This window comes from Lissotriton helveticus, chromosome 9 (assembly GCF_964261635.1).
Source record: "Lissotriton helveticus chromosome 9, aLisHel1.1, whole genome shotgun sequence".
NCBI classification, from domain to species: Eukaryota; Metazoa; Chordata; class Amphibia; order Caudata; family Salamandridae; genus Lissotriton; species Lissotriton helveticus.
The window spans coordinates 512,831,958-512,854,372 of record NC_136070.1 but is presented as its reverse complement, the minus strand read 5'-3'; the positions used below and the strand labels follow the sequence as shown (position 1 = coordinate 512,854,372).

The window sequence follows — 22,415 nt, the reverse complement described above, 5'->3', positions numbered from 1 at the left end:
ACAGTCTCCATAGACATGCAGCGTTAAACCAATGGCCATGAATGAATTTTAAACATGTTTATTTAATTCTACAATCCTAAATGAAGACAAAACAAAGAAAAAGAAACATCTAAACAGTAAAATTGTACCAGCCGATTCAGACCTACATGCAACACTATTCTCTATTCCAATCCACCAGGTGACTCCCATATCCACATCTCTGTCAGAGACACTTAAGTCAGTGATATAGTAGAGTACTTGACTCTGAAGCAACAGTAAGAGTGTGTTCTCAGAAGGAGACTGAGAAAGGTGCATAAATAACTTTCTCAGTTCGGACCATTAAAAAACATAAGCCACATTGTTGTTACGGAGTAAACATAATGCTGCAGAGCCTGGCAGCAAACACACAATGCTTATTTTCAAGGTTATACATTCTTTGCAGATCCTCATTGCGAACCAAATGACCAAACTTTCCATTGCTGGAGAAAGTGGAATGCTTAGGACTGCATGTTCAGCCTGGAGGAGCAATTGTGAAGATTCAAAATACTAAAAGGGGAGTGTGTCCAAAGAAGATAGAAAGTAGGAGGGTCAATGAATAGTCTTGATCAGCACAGTCTTGCTGTGCCTGGACCAGCGGAGCTCCTAGCTATTGTGACTGAAAGACCAATAACATAAACATGAAAAAGCAGTAAAAGAGCTCCATCTAAACTCTATGAAGTAATCTGCCTCTTGACAGCATCAAAACAACGTGGACCAAGTACACACGCCCTAAACAGCAACAGAAAAGCAGAATCACTATTCACTGGGTCAGACCTGTGCACAGTTCTTTGGTAACACAACTGGTATGAAGGGCACTCCATCAGGGTTCAGCAATTAGAACTCCTCACGTCAGAAGAACTCCATGAAACACCCTTTCCTCCCTTTTGATGCAGTCAGTTTATAGGAGTAATCCTGCATAGTCTTTCATTAGAATTATATTAATTATTGTGAACAATTGATATGCTTTACTTTTGGCAATCATTTCTAGAATGATTAGTTACCTTGATGTAAAAGTACGAAAAACAATTCACTTAATCCAAGGCTCTACAGAGAAGTAAATTATCTCCCCTCCCCCAACATGCTTATATGTTTTGTTAGATTGAATTTGAGGGATGTCACACAAGTGTGCTAAGAATCATGCAGAGATACACATGAGCCAAGATATGCTGATTCAAAGGCCCAAATAAGAAAGTTCGTCCATGCTACTTGTTGTTTTTTCATATAATGAAACCTCAAACAAATTGTGGAAAAGCATATTTTAAGCACTGTTACTATTTTGAGGGCTGCATTCAGAGATTAGAGAGAGGAATTGTAAAAGCCCCCTCACTTTTTCCTACTAGCATGGTATGAATGTTTAAGATCTTTTGGACTGTGTAGGTCAATAAGAGCATTAGAAGGCGGAAACCATTTTAATGAGCCACAACATTAGCAGCTATCATTGTAGTGTTTACTCTTGTTTCTCATGATACGATTACAAGTAATACATTACATTCCAGACCACCACAAAGAAATGTAGAATTAGGAACCAAACTGCATGCCAAAAGGCATATGTGGGGCACATGATCATGTGCCAGTGAAATCTATGTAGATAAGCAACATATAAACTCAAGAAAATAATGTAGGGCTAAAATAGAAAAATTTACAAGGATCAGGACAATGCAGCTATTAGACAGGACTTCCTTGAATATAGAGGACAGATTTCTATTTAAGAATCCAAGGAATTAAACATCTGTACAGATCCAAGGGGAAGTGAATGTGACAACAGTATGCTGAAACAAGGGGCATTTTGTATTGAGAAATTGGAGGCCATAACTCCAGTTCATGATTCGGGTAGATCAATCAGGCAGTAACTTAAACTGTTTTGACAAACATAAGTTTTAGGTTTCCTTCAATAAGCACCACCCCTTCTATCTGGGCTGTGGTCTAAATGCTGACTCAGTATAGCTGCCTGTGACACTGAAAAATCAACTAGTGCAGGGCCCAGCACAGCATTGTTGGACCAGGAGTTTCGACTATAATGGGTCATTAGATTAAGCGGGTGTGTTGTCTTTCATCTAACCAATGACGCGAGTAGTCAGCCATTAATATTATGGGCATTATATAAAGGAAGGCCTGCCTCATCCTGCTACAGTTTATTTTTCTGTTCACCGCAACATAATATACTCTGCTTACGCTCCAAAAAGGGTCTTACATCTGCACTAATATTACTCCATAATACTGGAATTGCTAAAAAATGTGACTTAAAAGTTTGTGTGGTTTTGCAAAGAATGAAGATTTGTTTACAAATGTCAGTGATCACTTTATTAAATATTGGCTATACCGTGGTTTCCTAAAACATCTGGTTTTGTCCCTTCTGTTCTTCGCTTAAGATGTACTCAGCTTTCCCTTATTCTGCATTACAAATTTTATGTTATAGGTGTATCTGAGGTTACTCTTTAAGAATATGCCTGCAAATAGTATGCTTTTATTGAAACAATGCACATTAATTTTACACCTTCTAAATATGTAGTTTCAATGTTATATTTCACACACTCTTTTCCATTAACTTTTGGTTTTATCACCAATAGATTAATGTTTGTCACAAAGAAACCCATCACAAATACAAATGGACACATTTACGTATGAAACGTTTGTTCTTAAATGGAGAGAGCACTGTAGGAAGAATGGTGTGCTTTTTAGGTGAAAGGCCAACAGCCAATATCCACTTGATTTCATTTTAACAGAATTCATTTTCACGTCCTTATTTATGTTAATAGCTATCTTTATTTCAGGGAGATAATTTGTAATGGGGTCATTTTGCAATATAACCATTTTTTTAAGGAGTGGTGTTAGATGATTTATTTGAAAATAAACACTTTGATCTAGCGTACAAACTATTACGCCAGGCAAGCATAATGTGCTTACATTTGATCAATTATTAACTTGGGCTAGTACAACTGCATTATATTTTTCAATTTTAGTTTTTGGGTTCTGATTGTAAGACTATTGTCTTCTACTGTGTCATATTTGTCACCCTGCTTTTCTTAGGTTTATAATTGGTTATAATAACAAAACATGCACTGTGCTTGCTTTTGGTTTTCAGAAGTTTTTAAGTGCTGTAAAATAACAAATGTTACTTTACATAAAATAATTAATGCCATTAGTACTTGTGACCTTTGCTTAGGATCACTAAAACATTGTTTAAGTTGTTGTAAACAATCTTTTCTTTATTTTTAACATACATTATTGATGAATAAGCATTAGCAGAGAAGTTATTTTTTATCGGGTAAAATAAACCACATGCAGTCTATTTCTGAATTAATTTACTATTGTTAGTTATCTAGAAATCCAAAAGCAGTCTTTTTAGAACTTAGTTGGCTTACTTTTCCATCATCATCATCTCTGAATTTGTTATCCGTTTGGAGTAACTACATTCCTGTTTTTCCATTTTATTGCCACATTTGGGATTGATAAATATAGACTACATGAGATGTTTTTCCTCTCTGGTACCATACCAGTTTCCTCAAATTATGTTTAAAGATAGATTCATACTTATGTTTAAGGGATTTATAAAGCGCATGGCTACCTGAGGGCTTCCCAGTGCTACTGAGAGGGGCAGTAGGTAGAGGTGGGGGATCATGGGAACAACCAGGTTTTAAGTTTTTTCCTGAAGCACCGTTCCTTTTTAATCAGTCTTATTTCCAAGGTCATAGAGTTCCAGAGTTTTGGGACCTGGTATGTGAAAGATTTTCCACCCCATCTAGATCTCTCTATCTTTGGTATGTTCATCAGGATGTGCGGGACCTATTCGGGACGTATGGAGAGACAAGGGATTTCATCGGGCCGGACCTCTACCCTGCATGGCTTTGTGGGCTAGGCAGAGGGCTTTAAATTTAACCCTAGATTGAATAGGTAGCCAATGCAGTTTTTTCAGGGAGGATCTCACTGATTCCTGTCTGGGGATCTTCAGGAGCCTTCTGGCTGCAGCATTTTGGACCACCTGCAGCCTGTTGGTCACATACTTAGGAGAAGCCAGATACAGGGAATTGCCGTAGTCCAGTCGCGAGACCACCAGTGGCTGAACCACCGTCTTCCGAGCCTTTTCTGGGATTAGGTCCAGGATCTTATGGATCAACCGTAGCATACCGAAAAAGGGTACCGATAATTTTTTGGCTTGTGTTTCCATGGAGAGATTCTGGTCTAGCCACATCCCGTGATTTTTTTATTTTTATGGATGGCCTAGGAATGGGGGGAACTGATCCCGGCCCATGGGCCTGGGCCATTGACCAGGAACATTAGCTCAGTTTTGTTGCCGTTCAGTTTTAGGGAACAGTTAGCCATACAATATACTATTTTTTCCATGCAAGGTACCACCTTCAGATGGTTCAAATTCATCTCTTCTGACACTGAGACCACAAGCTGAGTGTCATCAGTGTAGGAAACAATTGACAAGCCAAACTCCTGCACAATGTGTGCTAGAGGACTCCGATAAATGTTGAACAAGGTCGGGCTGAGCGCCGAGCCCTGGGGTACTCTGTAAGGAGCTGGGAGAATGTCCGAGAGGATAGACGATTCCATATACTGGAACGATCTGTCACTGAGGAAAGCGGCAAGCCATTGATTGGCTTTATCCTTAAACCCTATCTCTCTCAGCCTGTGTATTAAGATCTTGTGATCCACGGTATCAAAAGTCGCACTAAGATCCAAAAGTAGAATTGCGGCGGCTCTTCCCTGGTCGAATATCTGTTTCAATTTCTAAGTAATCACCCTGAAGTAAGATGTGGGGGGAGGGGCGGGATCGAGTGGAGAACCATATTTAATGTTACTCAGGAGGAGCCCTATGTGCTCTTTATTCAACACTGACGGGGGAAATGGCAGTCCAGGCTGTTCTAGGCTGGGGAGTAGGTCCTTTATACCAGAGCTGTCCTGCCTCACTTCAGGGGTTGTCCATGGGACAATTGTGTAGCGAGTTATATATGTTTTCCACTTTGTTTTTTAAAAAGTGGAATGCTCGTTGCATCTCTCTTTTGAAGGTGATGTGTTTGGGAGCCTTGCTCAATTGTGGTAAGTGATTTCACGATTTTGAATAATTCTTTGGGGGAGTTGGAGGACTTATTAATCATGTCCTCATAGAATTCTGCCTATGCTACCTTAATGTCATCATGATATTGTCTGATGGCTTTTTTATATAATGACTTAAGGTCAGGGGCATAGGTTTTCGTACAGCTCCTTTTGAGTTTCTTGCATTACTTATTCTGATAAGATAACTGGCTGTTGAACCAGGTAGCTATTTTGGAGTTGTGTTGGGTTGTCAGTATGGGTTTGCGAAAACAATTGTCCAGTGTGCTGTTAATCCAGTCTGACCACCATTTGTGTGCCTCTTAGAGATCTTGTGATGGGGGGAGGGGGGTGGTAGACTCTAAATGATTGGTCCAACTTTCAGGTGCCGCCGTGGACCATTTCAGTCCTAGATTAATGTTACCCCCTGACGGCTTTTGTAGGAGTGGTTTAGCATATCGAAAAGGAATGTAGAAGGGGTCAGACCAGGGGATTTGAATGGAAGTAAGCACCTGTAATCTGGGGTCATTCGAAAAGATAGTCAAGAATATGCCCTTTTTCATGTGTGGCAGAACCCACAAGCTGAGTAAGTTGCAGGGCCTCTACGTCTGATAGAAGTCGGTTAGAGGACTTTGGTTTCAGTTGATCATATTGTTTATTTGCAACTATTACTATCAATTGGACTGCCAATAATTTTCTATTATCAGGTCTTTCATCAGTTGTTTGCTCAGGTTTTTGTCAAACGTTTAGCTCAATTAACTCTTCCACTTACACAGAAAGCTTAAGCAGACAGACCTCTTGTGCAGCTCCCAGCACGGACCCAATACCAAAGATGACTGATAAGCACACAGTACCACAGGTATAAACTCTCCTTTTAGGTCTGTCCTTGAGACAGTTTTAGCTGCCCACCCATCTTATGTTCCCCAAACAATAATGACAGTATAAATAAATATATACATACATACAAACATAGCCTGTCACTCAGCCCTCTTCATCGATTGGTCGGTTTAAGTGTCTTTCACTTTTTTCCACCTACCACAGCAAAAGGAATGGGGCTATGGGTCATTGTACTTCATTCACTAGCTGAATAGCATTTTGTGTGACGATAATTTGCCTTTTCACATGCTCGCAGAGACCCTTGAAAAGGAACTTAACTAATGTGGCAGTCCTGCTCCAAAACAAGTCCTATACAGGAGTGGAGTTCTGCACAGGGGAATGGTTGCCTGTGCATGGGCCCTTTTCATACAGTATCAGTCTTTTGTTTTTTTGGGCATTGATGTATCAATAGTTATTCATGTTTCTTAATAGCAAGTTGCTGGGAGTGCTTTCTTTGTAGAAAGTAAGTGCTTGGTCTTAATGTTTTGCTCAGAAGCTTGTGGCCAGCGCTATTTAAGGTCAGGGTGCCAAATACCAAGGCTGCATTGTCTTGATTCCATCTCGTGCCTCTTTAATTCACTGCCTGAAACTGCCTTTCCACTTGATCCCACTTTCTTTGTCACTGTTTTGTGTGTCTTTCTCTTCCTCCATCTTTCATCCTTTAGTGTTTTCTTCTCTGTTGCTCTGAATCAATGACTGTTGAAGAAAAATAAACGCCAGTCCCCAAAACTGACTGCAGATAGGCCCCACCTGCCATCACCAGCTGCAATTAAGCACTGGTTTGCTGTATGTTAACAAATCCATTTTCATCAGACACAATATGTTCAACCATCTATTGAAACGTTCACTCTGAAATTGAACTTTTCAACAGGTGCATATTTTGTATGCATTTGCTACGTAACACCTGTAATTTGTTGAGCTACAAAACACCATAATCTGTGATAGCAATCACTGTTAATATGTTGTGCACAAGACAAGTATCCACATTTAAAAAAGGACATGTACGCAGAATATTAACTAATGCAAAAAGCATAAAATCATTTTTTTTAACCTTCAATGTGCAACTAAAAGATACCTTCCTTTTTGGACCAGCAAATTTGTGTTTGTGTGCTTTCCTCTTTCCCTGCCATAATGAAGAAAGCCTACACTTCACTAGCAGAAGAGATCTCTACTACTTAATTAGATAATATGTATCTTCTAAAAACCATAGCAGATTAGGTCTCTGGCGCATGTAGAATATCAAGTGACCAATAAGGGCAGGATTTGGATTAAAGTTTTAAACGGAGTACATTCATTGGTCTTTTTCTTGGAGTTCCCTTCGCCAGGCCAGGTCCTTTATGCATACATTAAATCACAGAAATAAACATCACTCCAGGGTCAATGCATGCCAGGATAATGTTCTGCCCTTGTGCACTCTTTGGTGTCCAAGTAGACTGTCCTTCCGACTAAACCTTTTGCCACATTCAGTACACTCGTATGGCTTTTCTCCAGCATGTATTCTCTGGTGTCTTGCAAGATGGTGCATGTGACTGAAACTCTTCTCACATACAGTACATTGATATGGTCTTTCTCCTGTATGAATTCTCTGGTGACCAATAAAATGCTGTTTCCGACTGAAGCTTTTGTCACATTCAGTACAATGATAAGGCCTCTCTAATGTGGCTGTCTTCTGATTATCATAAAAGCCTTCTATGAAAGAGAAGTTTTGCTCTGATTCCATAGTTATGAATTGTCTCAAATGTTGCGGTGCATTTTGTGAAAATGAAACAAGTGAAAATTGATCATCACATATGTTATCTGTATCCGACTCCTCTGCTTTGTCATTATCTTTATGTAAATTGGAATGCACTGCATTCAGAAATGCTGTTTCATGATGTATTTTTTTCTTTCCTCCCTGTTCTTGATTAGTATTTTCTGACCACATTAGGCTTCTAGAATGTGTTCCCATGATCGATCGCTGAAGTACATTTACTTTAGTTTTTACTGGAACATTTTTGTGTGCTGGCATTTTTTCAATACATTTCATCATTTCTTCAGCCTTCCACTTTGTTGTTGTGGGGCCATCACCTGTTGAATTAACGTTAGAACCATGATATTACATTTTTGCGCATGAGAATATATATTTTTTTTATCATGACAATATTACATTACAAGATCGGCAAACTAAATAAAAAAAACCTGATGTGCTGTCATATAATTGCAGTATACATGAGAATTGCATATAATATTGGTGGCACAATGAATAAATAACTCATGATAACTTCATAAGGCTGTGTGCAAATGAGGCTTTGAAACATGCGTGCATCATTTCTTTCTCTTGACAAGTCTCCTTTCTGTCCCTTGCACCTTGCAATCAACAGTTAGGAATTCAAGCAGCACACCTGGTGTAATATTACACTGACTGATTGTATTTATGACACACTGCATACTACTATGTCTGGTGTCACAGCACCTTCCTAGGCAAGAAGCAAGCTACTTCTGTGGGAGAGTGGGGTTGAAGAGTGGTGGTGTAGCTGCAATCCTATTTTGAAGTGTTTTGGTGTTCAATGTTAAACATGCTGTTATCATGGCTGTGGGTGCAGTGCTTAGCAATGTGATGAATGAGGGGAGAAACAGATGTGCAGGTTTGTGTTTGCTAGTGGCATCAGTGGTGCCTGTTTGGGAACGGTGGCAACGGGTTTGAAGAAAAAAAGACTTACCTTGTTGGCGCTGTTCACCAGCTGCTGCCTCTCCTCCAATGCAGGAACTGGAAACATCCAGACTCCCCTAGCCAATCGCAGAGCTGTGTTACAGCAGAGTTGTGATTGGTCTGAGCACTGTAGTTCAGCGCTTAGACGTGGACTGGGAGGCTGGGCATGTTCTCCACCAAGGCTGTACAATACAGCCTGTGGAGAACATGCAAAGTGCACATAAAGGTTTTGCTGGTCCAAGGCGGTTGGCCAAACCGTCACGCACTTAAGGAGCAGCAGGAACCACTCCTCCGCCCTCTCCCAGGCTGTAACAAGCCCTGCCCGCCCCAACCTAGCTGGCTCCTTACTGAAGAAGAAAATGATAGTAATGTAACATTATCATTTTATTTGTGCACTTAGTGGGACAACACTCCTCCATCTTAGCGGAGGAATTGCCCCTGAGTGGCATGGATTAGCTCTGCAGATTCCAGCAAGTTGCACATTTCCACCAGTTTACTTTCTAAGCTGGTTGTAGTAGAATGGTGCCCATTTTTAGTGCGAGGAGGGTTGTGAAATAAGAGGAAGGAGGCTGTGAGCCATCAGGAATGCTTGTATAACTATTATCTTACTTATGAATAGAGACAGTGACCGGGAGTACTTAGTATGGTTTGGACTATGAATTGGAGTCCTCCATTTCGCCAGCTGGGTGCAATGTCAGCCACTACAAGCCACCAACTAGTATTTGAATGTTTACTAAAGAGGACTCCTACTAGATCATAGTAGAAGAGGTATTGTCTGTGGTTTGAAGATATGCATATCTGATAGCTTGGTAAAGAAGTCCCAATTCATATGAGTGTTAATCAATATGAAGCCAAAGTTGCTTGTTACTACTGCTCAATAACCAGGGTAAGGACAGGTGACTCTGACACAGATGGAATGCCTGTGACAGTGTCATAGATGTCTGGTCAGTTGGGCACCCACTTGCCATGGACTGTATGTAGGTTGGTAGTAGGCTATTGTTCAAGGCTCTTTTTTTATTCAAATAACTAGCTGTACCCTGCCACGCGGTGCTGTGGTTCAGTCTGGTTAAATGGAAGAGAAAGAAAAAAGTAAGCGCACGTTTCTAATATGTTTAATTTCACAATGCTTGTGGGCACACAATATGTTTTTGCGACTATTGTCACGTTGTGTATATATAAACACACGCTAAAGTTGCAAAGTGAACCAACTCCTCCCCGCTCCCTCTACCCACTTCCCAGTCTGCCACCCTGACACCAACTGTTGTTCCTAACATATGTAGGCTATTGTCTCTATGCATCCTTTCTTAATGTTACAAAGTGAACCAACTCCTCCCCCCTCCCTCCACCCACTTCCCGGTCTGCCATTCCGACACCAACTGTCCATCCTAATATATGTAGACTATTGTCTCTATGCGTCCCTTGTAGTTGTTGCGCAGCAACGAAATAGATAGGGTCTGCTCGGCCTTTCGATTAAAAACACGCACGTATTGGACACACGCGTATTCGAATCCAACGTTGCGTATGTATATAAACACGCTCTAATGTTGCAAAGTGAACCAACTCCTCCACCCACTTCCCGGTCTGCGATCCTCACACCAACTGTCCATCCTAATATATGTAGACTATTGACTCTATGCGTCCATTCTTAATGTTGAAAAGTGAACCAACTCCTCCCCCCTCCCTCCACCCACTTCCCGGTCTATCATCCTGACACCAACTGTCCATCCTAATATATGTAGACTATTGTCTCTATGCGTCCCTTGTAGTTTTTGCGCAGCAACCAAATCAATAGGGTCTGTTCGGCCTTTCGATTAATAACACGCGCGTATTGGACATGCGCGTATTCTAATCCCCCGTTGTGTATATATAAACACGCACTTAATCGAATCCAACATTGTGTCAAAATTTCAAATCAATCGGTGAAGAACTTTCGTAGATTTAAGATTTTGAACAAACTAACTGACATTTTTATGTGTCTGTTTGTGCTTTCGATTAAAAACACGCGCGTATTCGACACACGTGTATTGGAATCCAATGTTGTGTATATAAAAACACGCCCCTATTCGAATCCAACGTTGTGTCAAAATTTCAAAGCAATCGGTGAAGAACTTTCGGAGATTTGCGATTTTGAACAAACCAACATTTACATTTTCATTTATATAGATGATGGCATAGTTTGCCACATGTCAGAGCTTTGACTCTTGAACACCAAAGGGAATTGGGTGGAATCAGTTGTCAATATCTTTAAGATTGGCAGAGTAGGATGAAGGGGTCTTGGCTTCAGTTAGTCACATGCCAGGACTGGGATTTCGTAGGCTGGACAAGCTGCAGTTCATAGTTGCATATTACACTTTGGTCCCAAGAAGGCTTTACTTGCTGGGGTGATGTCAATCACTTCAGCCCAGTGCATGTGCAAGGTGGTTGTCCAAGGGCCTAGTCACCCAGAAATTAGAGAAGTGGCTCATCAAGGATGGTGGGTCAATTTGAGTCAGAATACTCCAACCCCTGCATCTCGCAGAGTAGATGTGAAAGGTTGAAGGTTACCTGTGAATCTGCATGCCCTGTTCATTCACCTCTCACTGCTGCATGTACATTCATGAGTCTTGTCACTTTCTGGTGTGATGTTACCTCTGAATACCACAATCTTTAGATCTTGGAAGATGTGGTGGATCTTTGAAATGTTTCATTCACCGACATTTGATTTCTTGACTCTGTGACAGTGGCAAATCAATGCAGACCTTCTCCTGAATTACGCTTTTCCGTAAACCATGTTGCTTGATGCTCATGTGCAGCTACCCAATATTTTGTAGCTAGTGGCCCACGTTATCGAAAGATGAGGGCAGAATACCAACGCTGCATATCTTTCAGCCACTTTTATTTCTTTATTAATGTTTTTCCGTCTTCCTCATCCTTCTTCTCAATCAAAATCTGCTGAAGAAGTAGAAGTGCTGGTTCCCCAAAAATGAGTGTCTGTAGACCCCACCTGAAAGCATTGCCTCAAACTCAGCATTAGTTTTGAGTAAATAGGATTTCTATGCACTTAGCTACAGTGTCAGCAAGTGTGTTTGGCGTTCGAAGTTTATTTAATTTGTTTATTTGTATTTTCAGAACTTTATCTTATATATGTGTGGCATATTTATTTATGCACAGTGACTACACATCTAGTGTTGCCAGAAATGTTGCCTTCGGAAGAGGGCCAATAGTGTTCAATTTGTTTAACAGAAGAGTGGTGCTTGGAAGCAATGGGGCTACTTCTTATAAATGGTTTCAGGATATTTTCAAACCCCGATGGCAGCTGCTTGGACGCAAACCTCAGAAAATGACAATTGACAACTAAAGAAAGAACCCCAGACACCCCCCCACTCCCAGCGCAGTGACAGCTGTGACACATCATGAAGCCTAGCGGGAGCACGCACTGGGCCCATTAGATAAAGCACTGAACCACGCTCCATCCTCGGACCCCTTACACACAGTAGGGAGCACACCACTTGCTGGGATAGGCACATATCATTAAATGAAGGCATGGGTGGCTGGTAGCATTGAGGAGCGACGGAGACCTGAGTTGGGCAAAGTTCACATTGTTACAACCCTGACCCCACCCCTCTTCCCAATCTCCTCCACTCCTCCTCTACCACTTCCCCCTCTACAGGCATGCCGTACATAGTCATGAGAGTTAACCGGGCCAAGCACAACAACCATCTGCTCCCTTTTGGGAGTTACCTAGCATTAGGACATTACCTGCAGGCTGAAGTGGGGCCTGCTTAGCACTATTATGCAATATGTCTTGACCGGTTATAAACCGAAGCACATGCAATGTGATTCCAGCTGTTGTATGTACGTATATAATGCCTTTGTGGAAACGTAAAAATCAATAAAAGAAACTTGAACAAACAAAAAAAATGGTTTCAGGATATTCTCTACCCAACCAAAGATGATATTGGTCAGCATGTGTAAACCAGAAATAACTGGGCATGGTGTGCTTTGTGTATTTTGTTTTGGGAACGTGTAGAATCTGACAGGTGTTGGGTTGTCTGGTATCTGGTCTCACAACAAGCAGGAGGCCTGCTACCCAGAACTGAAACCATAAGTACCTATGACACAGGAAGGGAAAAGAAATAAAACTCCAACAGGGCACAGAAAACACAGTACTGCCCCGAACTTGACAAACACATTACATGTTTCAGACAAAGAGCCACATTTACCATTCTTGAAAAACCATAAAATGGTCCAAAATCAGATGCTGATTGAGAGGAGGGCCATGAAAGCACTGAGCAACATCTAGAACACTAAAATAAAACCAGAAACGCCTTTGAGAGACGTTTCCAACTGTTGTCCAAATCACAACCCTTGTTGGACAAAAAGAGCTAATGAACCTGCTAATTTCTCTTTGTGAGTTATCACATGCTGTCAGTTTAGTGCACCTGCGTTTGCATTTTTATCTGCAGATGGGAAGTTTCTTACACTTGGCTTAATTATTTCTGGTCTTTTTTGTGCCCCCCTCACCCAACACTATTGCCTAAACGTAGTTACTGCCTGTTCTCCAGATCTAAGGAGGATACATCCACTCAGTGAAGTCAGGATAAATCAGTAATATTCAAGTTGATGCTGTTCTTTCAATGTGAGGTGTACTTTGATGGTTCAGTTTGGTTCTGCGTTCAGAGGTGGTGATGTGAGAGATGCATCCATCACAAAATGGGGCAAAGCTAATCCCCGATATGTTGTATGCAGCATGCGAAAAACTGGGCACTGGCTCACTTTGGAAAGTATTTTTTAAAACTTTTTGTTTAGGCCCATTTCTCGATGGTTCACTGAAATCTAGACAGAGGCATTGGAGGAAATTATTTTCCAGATTTTGCTGGTACTACAGAGGTCCTGCATATGGACGTTAAGTAATAGGTGGTCCATATGCACCACTAAGTGTTCCTGCATAGTAGCTCAGATTAGGATTTCAAATGATTCAGCCCAAAACATCGGTGGTGTGGTCCATGTATACTCAACGCTGGTCGTTGTGATACAAATTATCCATGCAGAAGATAGCCAAGGCCAAGATTCTAAGGCCATGTTTTTCATAAGTTAGATATTTGTTTGTAATACTTTATAAATGTAGGCTTTATTTAACAAACTATTTATCAAGAATGCTGTTTTAACCCATAGCTTTGCTACTGTTCTTACATTTCCTTAACCTTCGTTTTTCCTCTATTTATTAGTTATTCTGCATATATTATGCTTTAGTTTAGAAAACCTTTTCCGTCCCTGATTAATTACACCTAGCACCTATTGTTCCTTCTGGTTTTTTTTCCCTCGCCTGCGTTTGCTGATGGCTCTATCCGGTCATCTCCTTTATAATGCCTTTTCATTGTTCTCTACTCTCAAAGTACATATATTATTTTCACAACTATGCCTGTTGGAATGCTTTCATGTATTTCATGGTTTTTACTTAAAACTAGTAATTCCACAAAGTTTATTGAACTTGTAAAAGTTATCATAAAAACTATCCTTTTGCAAATATGAAAAATGTTTACAGGCGATTGTTCATTTCATGTTTATGATTCTAAACAAACTTGCAAACTTCAAAAGATTCTAGGGCTATCTTAATTGCTTCTTCAGTTTGTAAGAAAGTCACTGTTCAGCAGGGCCTTTATGACGACGTATTCCACTCCCATATACAGGAAATGGACTGGAGTTCATGTAGCAAATCATCCTTCCACACTATTAATCTAGCTGTAAAACCTTTTGTTTTCGACATTACTATGGCTGTACACACAGTATAGTCCATAACTGGCCAAGAAACATGTCCTACTTTGTATGGGAGGGAGGGTGCAAAGGTAAGGTGGAGTTAGGGGATAGTGAAATCGTGCATGCATTCTGTAGGTGTTGGATGGATTGACTAGAGCTGACAAACATTTTCTATGAACTTGTTGTTTGAATATGTGCCTATGGAGCAATTGTTAGTCTATTCCAAGCCAGCAGTGTTTAGGAGATTGAAACAAAGGCCTTGTACCAACCAGATGTGTCAAATGTGTCATCATTCTATTGAATAGGCATGAACTTGTGCATTCTTTCATTGTAAACAAAAGAAAATCTAAATTGCAGAACCAACTCATCTGCTCAATAATTGATTAAAGTAATGCAGATGCTGGGCATCTCAGAAAATGTATTTGCTGATGATAATGTAGATGCATACTCATCAGTAATAACATTTGAAATTATTTTAATAGAGGAGGCATGACTAATGGTACAAGATTAATATTTTTTAAATGAATTGTTTTGTACTTATTATTTATTTGCAAGATTATGTGGTTTCTGGAGAACCAAGTAAAAAATATTAAATTTAAGAAAGAAAAAAAAGAATCATATCCACCAGTCTTCTACTCTCCGTCTCACTATCCTCTTGGAATGTATGATTGTGTGCAGGGTAGTCTTTAAAGGGAGTAATAATTAGAGGTCTTCCTTGAACTTCAAGCTTCATTCTGAATGGAAGCAGGCCGTCTCCACAGGCTGGTCACCCTTCTTAATTCCAATATGGTATGTTTTACTGATTAGTGACTGGGCCTGTAGAGTATGGCTTAGATGTGAGAGACAGTTATTTAAAGAATGTAGGAAGCAAAAGGCAAAGACAACCCAATCTACATTAGGGAATCTGGCAATGAGCTCTCTGAAGTACCACTTGACTATGCGATCAATGCCATTTCTCTGAGTTAACTCTGCACGTCTGGCAGTCTGCAAAACCCCTCCTGTTCAAGTTATTGAGTCAGCACTTGTTAGATGGCTGTCCTGCATTACAGTGCTGCTTATCATTATTAAATGCCTCAAAATCATGCATTCACTACATGCTTTTGGCATCACACAACCATCCCCATTTAGCTAGATCCACATTCCCACACATATCTTGATAATATACAGTGTCCAGGCATTCTAGGCACTATAGGCAGCCCGATGCAATAATGCACCTCTGCTGTGGGCGGGCGTGCGTGAGGACAAATCTTTATGACTAACTGGGGGACAGATCATATTCTGGCTCATGGAATCTGTGAGGTACTCTTGTTAAATAACTAGATAGCTAAGCTACACAAGCTTGTATGCAGTCTGTTTAAGGCACAAGCTCTCAGAAAAGTCTTGGATTGTGGCACACTTGGCCAAGTCTTTGTGTCTCTCTTCTTGGTAAGAACACAGGCCAATTCCACAACTGTAATAGCCTTTGACTAGTATTGTTGTCAATCCAATGGATGCAGGAAGGTGTGCAGTCTTTCTCTTGGAGCCATGCTATACTTTCATCCTCTGCCTTGTGTTTTGACTGCCCCTGCCATTCGCCAGTCCTGTGCCAACCGTAGCACAGAAATATACAAAAAAGTGATGGATGGACTGCTTGAATTCATCTCGGTCACTGGTAATCAATCGGGCTGAATTTCAGTCCATCATTATTTTGCACACCAAGCCACCTCAATTTGGGCCAGCCATATTCAAATCAGTCTTGACCCTGCTGCAATGGGAACTGCCAAGCAAGGCCCTCTCTGAACTGGAACGCAAGCAACCCAGTACCTTTTATTTATTTTTAAGGATTATGTGTATACTTGCATTAGCACAGAGCTTTGGAATCTATATGCATCATCACATGCATGGATGCACTCAGAGGAAAAGGTTTTCTCAGTTGCTTGCGTCATTGAAACCTTCAGAAATTCAGGGTAGCATGCCTGCTCAGGTGTAAGTGCTGCTAGGCATTGGAGTTGTATCTCAGGATGGGTCTATTGATTCTACAGCCTGGACAACTTTTCCACAGAATGCACCTCTGCATCTACTTCTACTCCTCAGCAGCAGTACTGGGCCAGTACCAACTGTTTGAGCAGTAGGCAAGTACTCTATTCTTCAGCAATAGGTCAGTTACCCTGACAGATCCAGTAAGTGGACTGTTAGTGAGATTGCTTGTCACCCGCAGGTTATCTTGCCTCACCAGAGTGACTGCTAGGTGTCAGGAACCGCATGATTGCTACCATTTGGGAACAAGCCTTTGTCTTGTACCTCTAAAAGAAGAACCAGAGTGGTTATCAAACCACAAATGATCAATACTTGGTACGATTTATAATGACAACTGACCGTTACAAGATGGCCGCCGTATTGGTATTGAATGCAGCGCCATTTTTGTACTACTTTCACAGTCTAGTCTTTATAGATGACGCGCGCAGATTCCACTGCACACTTCAATTTGATTCTGTTTGAGACAACACTTTATAACCGTTTCTCCGCCTATGCTTAGTGCGTGAGAGAGCGGTTATCGAGTTTCCAGTTAGCAGTTAGCTACTCCGTTTTCGAGAGGCAGAGTTTGTTCCACTCCGCTCTCGGAAATTCTATTCCAGTCACAGTGAGAGTCTAAATCAGAGGAAGTCGTCTTCAGAGTTCCAGAGAGTTTCGAGCGCTGAGAAGCATCAGCGTAGAAGCTAAAGCAAAGAGTTGAGCTGTATGGACTAAGTGGCTTGGAACTGTCCTGGTGACGCCACTTTCCAAGTAAGAACTTTCCATTGGTTTCCGCGTAGAACTTGCCAACAAGTCAACGTCCTTCTCCTTGGACCCTGCCCTTCCTATTGCGCTTTTCCTTCCTTATCGCTTCCTTCCCTCTCTTTCCTTCCTTGTTCCCTTTGCGTGCCAGCTTAAAGAACATTGTGCATACTCCATTTTCAAGTCTGTCCAGGACATTAAGGAAAAGAGTCAGAATCCCTACTAAATTGTGAAAAGACATCTCACTACACAATCCTCTTCTGAACTAGAAGGTAAAGTCCCAGCTTGATACCCGATACTTAGAGAAGAAAAGCATTCAGTATTTAGTTCTAAGGTTGTTTTCTTATTTGCAGATAGCCGATGTACTTCTAATTCAGTAGAGTCCCACTTCAATAATACAGAAGAGAGGCAATACTCCAATTAAGCACTGGTATAGTAAACGAACGACAGTTTATTGATAATAGAGTGTTTAGTCAGAGTTTTGGTGTTTAAGGTTCTCTCCTTCTGTGCATTAGGTATCCCTCCAGGGTAGAGGAAAGCCAATAGCAGCCACTGAAAACTTCAAGGGTGACAGCAGTTGGAGTGTCTCTTCTTTCTCTTCCAATTCCCCTTTCCCCTCTGTTGGCGTCGTTGCTCTGTCAGAGGCGCGACGTCACCGGCGGTCGGGCGTTGGGAAAAAGCGGCCATTTTCTCCTGCGAAGATTCTGGGTTCTTGAAACTAGGCACCTTAATGTGGTGGTCATTACACACCGATCATCCTTGGTCATCATGTGAAAATTAAAGGAACAGAGAGTGTGGGAATTTTAAGTGCTTCATCAATCGTTGTTGGTTAACCTCCTATAAATTGCTACTATGCTCGAGGAAGAGAGCTGCTTAGCACAGTAACTGCTAGCTTAGGAAACTTCCTGACACACAATGAGTAGATGTTTATATTGCCTTTATAAAAAGAAGCGTGACCACAAAGTACTGTGTTTCAATTTTGAGGCATTGGGAGCAGCAAGAAACGGATCTGCTTGAGGTGCATCGGGGTAGAAATGCAGCAATTCTGTCTCCGGAATGTTAAGGGGTATACAATCCCCAAGAGACAATCCAAAACACACTGGTCTGGGACGTTTCTGTGCAACTTCCACCTAACTCCCGAGGGTTTTACTAGTCTTTCAAAAGATCCAGAACAACTGCGAGTTCCGTCATCCTAGAGGCCCTAGTCTGTACAGCTAGTTACTTTTTTAGGTCTCGCCTGGCGAAAGCAGTGCATGCACTGCTCTCTCTATGCGAGTGCCTTTTGCGATCAATTCACCCGAGGGCTTACATGCACGCGTCTGCCAGGGCAAAGATGGCTTCCCTAGCCATTTGTCCAATGCAAACTGCATGCGCGTGCCCGTCGGGACTGTGGACAGTCCGACGCCATTTTGTTTGCATTTTGACGTCATGGCAACTAAGCTGCCGCTTCGCGTATGCGCTCCTCCCAACGGCACACCCACCATGCGGAGAAGGCTGGCTCGCAATGAGCTAATGATTCCTGACGGTGTGGGTGTGAGCCCAGTCGGGGCTGCCAGTGAGTGTCTGGTGTGAAGGACAGCAGACTGACACCAAGGCAAACACTACTACACGAGACGTCAACGCGGCTAAACCCACGGGGCTGACAAAAGTCTGCAGACAGGTGACCCCCTCGGTAAGAGAAGAGAGCCCAGGAGCATAGAACGTCTCCTGGGAAATAAGAGACACCTTGCGGGAAGACTCGGGACTCACAATCAACTTCAGAAGCAGAACAGACTCTTTGGGTGACAGTGGTCGAGAGGGACAGGACACACCCTGGCACTTTTTTTGAAAGACAGGGGAACGTGGGACAAGCGGACAAAACCCGAGGCGGCATCCTAGGACGTGTCTCATTGCTACAGATACAGGTGAGAGGAGCTGAGACGAAGGGCGTAGTGGGGCGGGGAGGGGGCGGCAGGGGCAAGGTAGATGGCAGCTGCCACGGTTAGCACCCTTGCTTCATTGAGGTCTTGATAAGCAAGAACAAATGCGACACAGGAGGCGCAGCAGTCTATTCTGGAGAATGTTCTAGAAGACAGCATCTTCTCTCTCAAGCGACAGTCTCCTCTATTCTCAGGTGACCTGGTTGTTTATTTTTGAGACTGTATCAGGTGAAAGACATGGCTTGGTAGTTCGGACTGGACTGTTCCCATGAGACACAGGGTCAGAGCTGATTTGCATATAGCCAGTGTCTAACCCAGGGTGGTGTGGAGTGCAAAAAAACGATGGATTTAGGCCCAGATCCTTGTACTGGGGTGAATGTATGACATTGTTCTACATTCTGTCCATCAACTGTGTTTTTTGCAATTTTCACCCGAGTGGGCTGGGTATGCTCAGACGTGAGTCCCAGGCTCTCCACACCACTGGAGTCAAGCTATCCAGGCTGATGAAGGCTGATAGCCAGAAACCGGTCCTTGGATGCTTGATTCCGGTCTGGGAAAGACATGGCTTGGTAGTTCGGACTGGACTGTTCCCATGAGGCACAGGGTCAGAGCTGATTTGCATATAGCCAGTGTCTAACCCAGGGTGGTGTGGAGTGCAAAAAAACGATGGATTTAGGCCCAGATCCTTGTACTGGGGTAAATGTATGACATTGTTCTACATTCTGTCCATCAACTGTGTTTTTTGCAATTTTCACCCCGAGTGGGATGGGTATGCTCAGACGTGAGTCCCAGGCTCTCCACACCACTGGAGTCAAGCTATCCAGGCTGATGAAGGCTGATAGCCAGAAACCGGTCCTTGGATGCTTGATTCCGGTCTGGGAAAGACATGGCTTGGTAGTTCGGACTGGACTGTTCCCATGAGGCACAGAGTCAGAGCTGATTTGCATATAGCCAGTGTCTAACCCAGGGTGGTGTGGAGTGCAAAAAAACGATGGATTTAGGCCCAGATCCTTGTACTGGGGTGAATGTATGACATTGTTCTACATTCTGTCCATCAACTGTGTTTTTTGCAATCTTCTGGCAACAGTTTTAGCAAGAACTTCAGCCTTTTCTGGAAAAAAAAAACAGTTGGCACCTAAAGTTACCACTGCAGTCAGTGTCGGAAAGTACAGGATGGTGTCTTCTGGTATCAGATGACACAGCAGCATCTTCTGGCAGAAACACTAGGAGGCAGACCCTTGTAACAAATGTCTCCGAATACACATCAGCATCTTCTGGAAAATGTCTCAGAAGGCATATTCTTCCGGAAGGTCTGAAGAGGCACACTTTCTCAAGATGGCCTTGGAATGACCTGGAAGTCTCTTTCTGAAATCATATCACGAGAAATGTCTTTTGGAACAGATCTGCGATGATATCTGGAGTTTTCTCTCTTCTAGAGAGCATTTAGTAGCAAGAGCCTGTTCTGGAAAAGAACTTTGGAAGGATAAGATAGTTTCCTAGGAAAGGTCAAAAGGGAAGTCTCTTATGTAGACGGTATACATACATATCACTGTTTATTCAGGAACAAGTAGTTGACTTTTTACAGACCAGGTCAGTAGAAGTATTTTTATTGGGAGGCCTCGAGGGAACTTTCCCAACTTCTGAAGATAGTCTCCAGCGGCACATAGAGCATACACTGTTCCTTGGGAACACAGGACTCATGGGGCATAGGTGCCTCGTCCAGAGCCACAATAGCCTCTTCTGTATTTTTAAGGAAGTATAGAAGCCTTTTCTGAACAAGATCTTAGGAAACAGCCTTGTTCCTGTCAAACAAGACCTCAAAGCCTTTTCTGTAGAAGGGCTCATGGGCTACTGCAGCTCCTATGAGAGGCAGTCTCTAGAGTATTGCTTCTGGGAAATGCCACAAAAAGCACCTTTGTGGAGAAAGTCTCAGATGAAATCAGAAGGGACAGGATTTTGAGAATGTCTGAGAAGTCAGCCTCTTCTGGAGAAGGTCTTAGAAGGGAGTCCCAAGGAGGTCTTTCTGAAGAAGGTATCAAAAAGAAAAGACTTCAGGGACTTCCTTCAGGAACAATAGAGGTCTCCAGCACAGATATGACATTGATGCACCACAGTTGCGAGAGAGAGAGAGAGAGAGAGAGAGAGAGAGAGAGACAGAGACAGAGACAGAGAGAGAGACAGAGAGAGACAGAGACCGAGAGAGAGACAGAGAGAGACAGAGACCGAGAGAGAGACCGAGAGAGAGAGAGAGAGAGAGAGAGAGAGAGAGACAGAGACAGAGACAGAGACAGAGACAGAGAGAGAGAGAGACAGAGAGAGAGAGAGAGAGAGAGACCGACCACTGGAGAGCATACACTGTTCTTTAGGAACACATGACTCAGGCGGCATATATGCTTTGACTAGAGGGACAGAAACCTTCTGGTTCATTTTGAGGCAATAAAGTAGCCTCTTCTGGAGAAGATCTTAGGAAGCAGTCTTTTTCTAGTCTCACAAGACCTCAGACATTTCTGGGTAAGATCTCGGGGGTATGGTGGTAGCCTTTTCTGTAGGAGGTATCAATAAGTAGCCTCTTCTAAAACTAAAGCCTACGGATGCACAGCAGTCTATTATGGAGAAGGTTTCACCCAACAATATATTCTGGATCAGGCCTCGGGCACAGCAGCCAACTTTGCTTTCAGGAAGATCTGCAATGCGTTCTTTAACAGCTTCTTCTAGAAATGGTTTCAGAAGGAGGTGCCTTCTGGAGAAGGTCTTGAGAGGCATCCATTTGGAAGAAAGTCTTAGAAGGCACAGAAGCTTCTGCACAAGTTCTATAGAGAAACTTCTTCTGGAGAAGGGTCACATAGACAGATTCTTCTGGAAATGGTTTCAAAAAACGGTTCTTTGTTTTAGAGGTATTTCATCTTTTCATGGAAGGTGCCTCAGAAGAAAACCTTTTGTGAAGATGGTCTCAGGACAAGCCTTCACTAGAATGGTCTCAAGACGCTGAGTTTAACCCCATGGAATCAGCACCAAACAATAGCGGAGGTGCATCTTCTGCAATTAGAGTCAGGAAGTAGGCTAAGTGCCTTCTTATCTTTTCTGGAAACAATCGCAGGAGGTACCAGAAGACAGTTATTTCTGTAGAAAGTATCAAAAGACAGGGGAGTCTCTTCTGGTGAAGTTCTTAAAAGGCGACCTCTTCTTGAAAAGGTTTCAGAATGAAGGCCCTTCTTGAGAAGTTCTCAGAAGACGGTCTTTCATGCATAAGGTTTTGGAAGACAGCGCACCCTGGCGACCCATTAAGGGGAATACTAAGTAACTGTTTTTGAAGGCTGAGTCTGTTTTTGGCTGCTTTGGTGCAAACACTGACAACTGTGCTCCTGGTGTGGGTAGAAAGTCATTGT

The 22,415-nt window shown here is 42.3% G+C and overlaps 1 protein-coding gene across 2 annotated transcripts in view; it reads right to left on the bottom strand.

The window, feature by feature from the left end:
* Positions 1–1,451: 1,451 nt before the first annotated feature.
* The window catches only part of LOC144781485 (uncharacterized), a 126,944-nt gene continuing 105,980 nt past the window's right edge, over positions 1,452–22,415 (bottom strand). Inside the window, exon 9 of one of the 2 annotated variants that reach the window (XM_078660361.1) lies at positions 1,452–7,998. In XM_078660361.1, coding sequence (XP_078516487.1) covers positions 7,298–7,998 — 701 coding nt within the window. In that variant the 3' untranslated portion in view covers positions 1,452–7,297. The remainder of the gene's footprint in view (positions 7,999–22,415) is intronic. The other variant, XM_078660362.1, reaches the window with a different exon arrangement.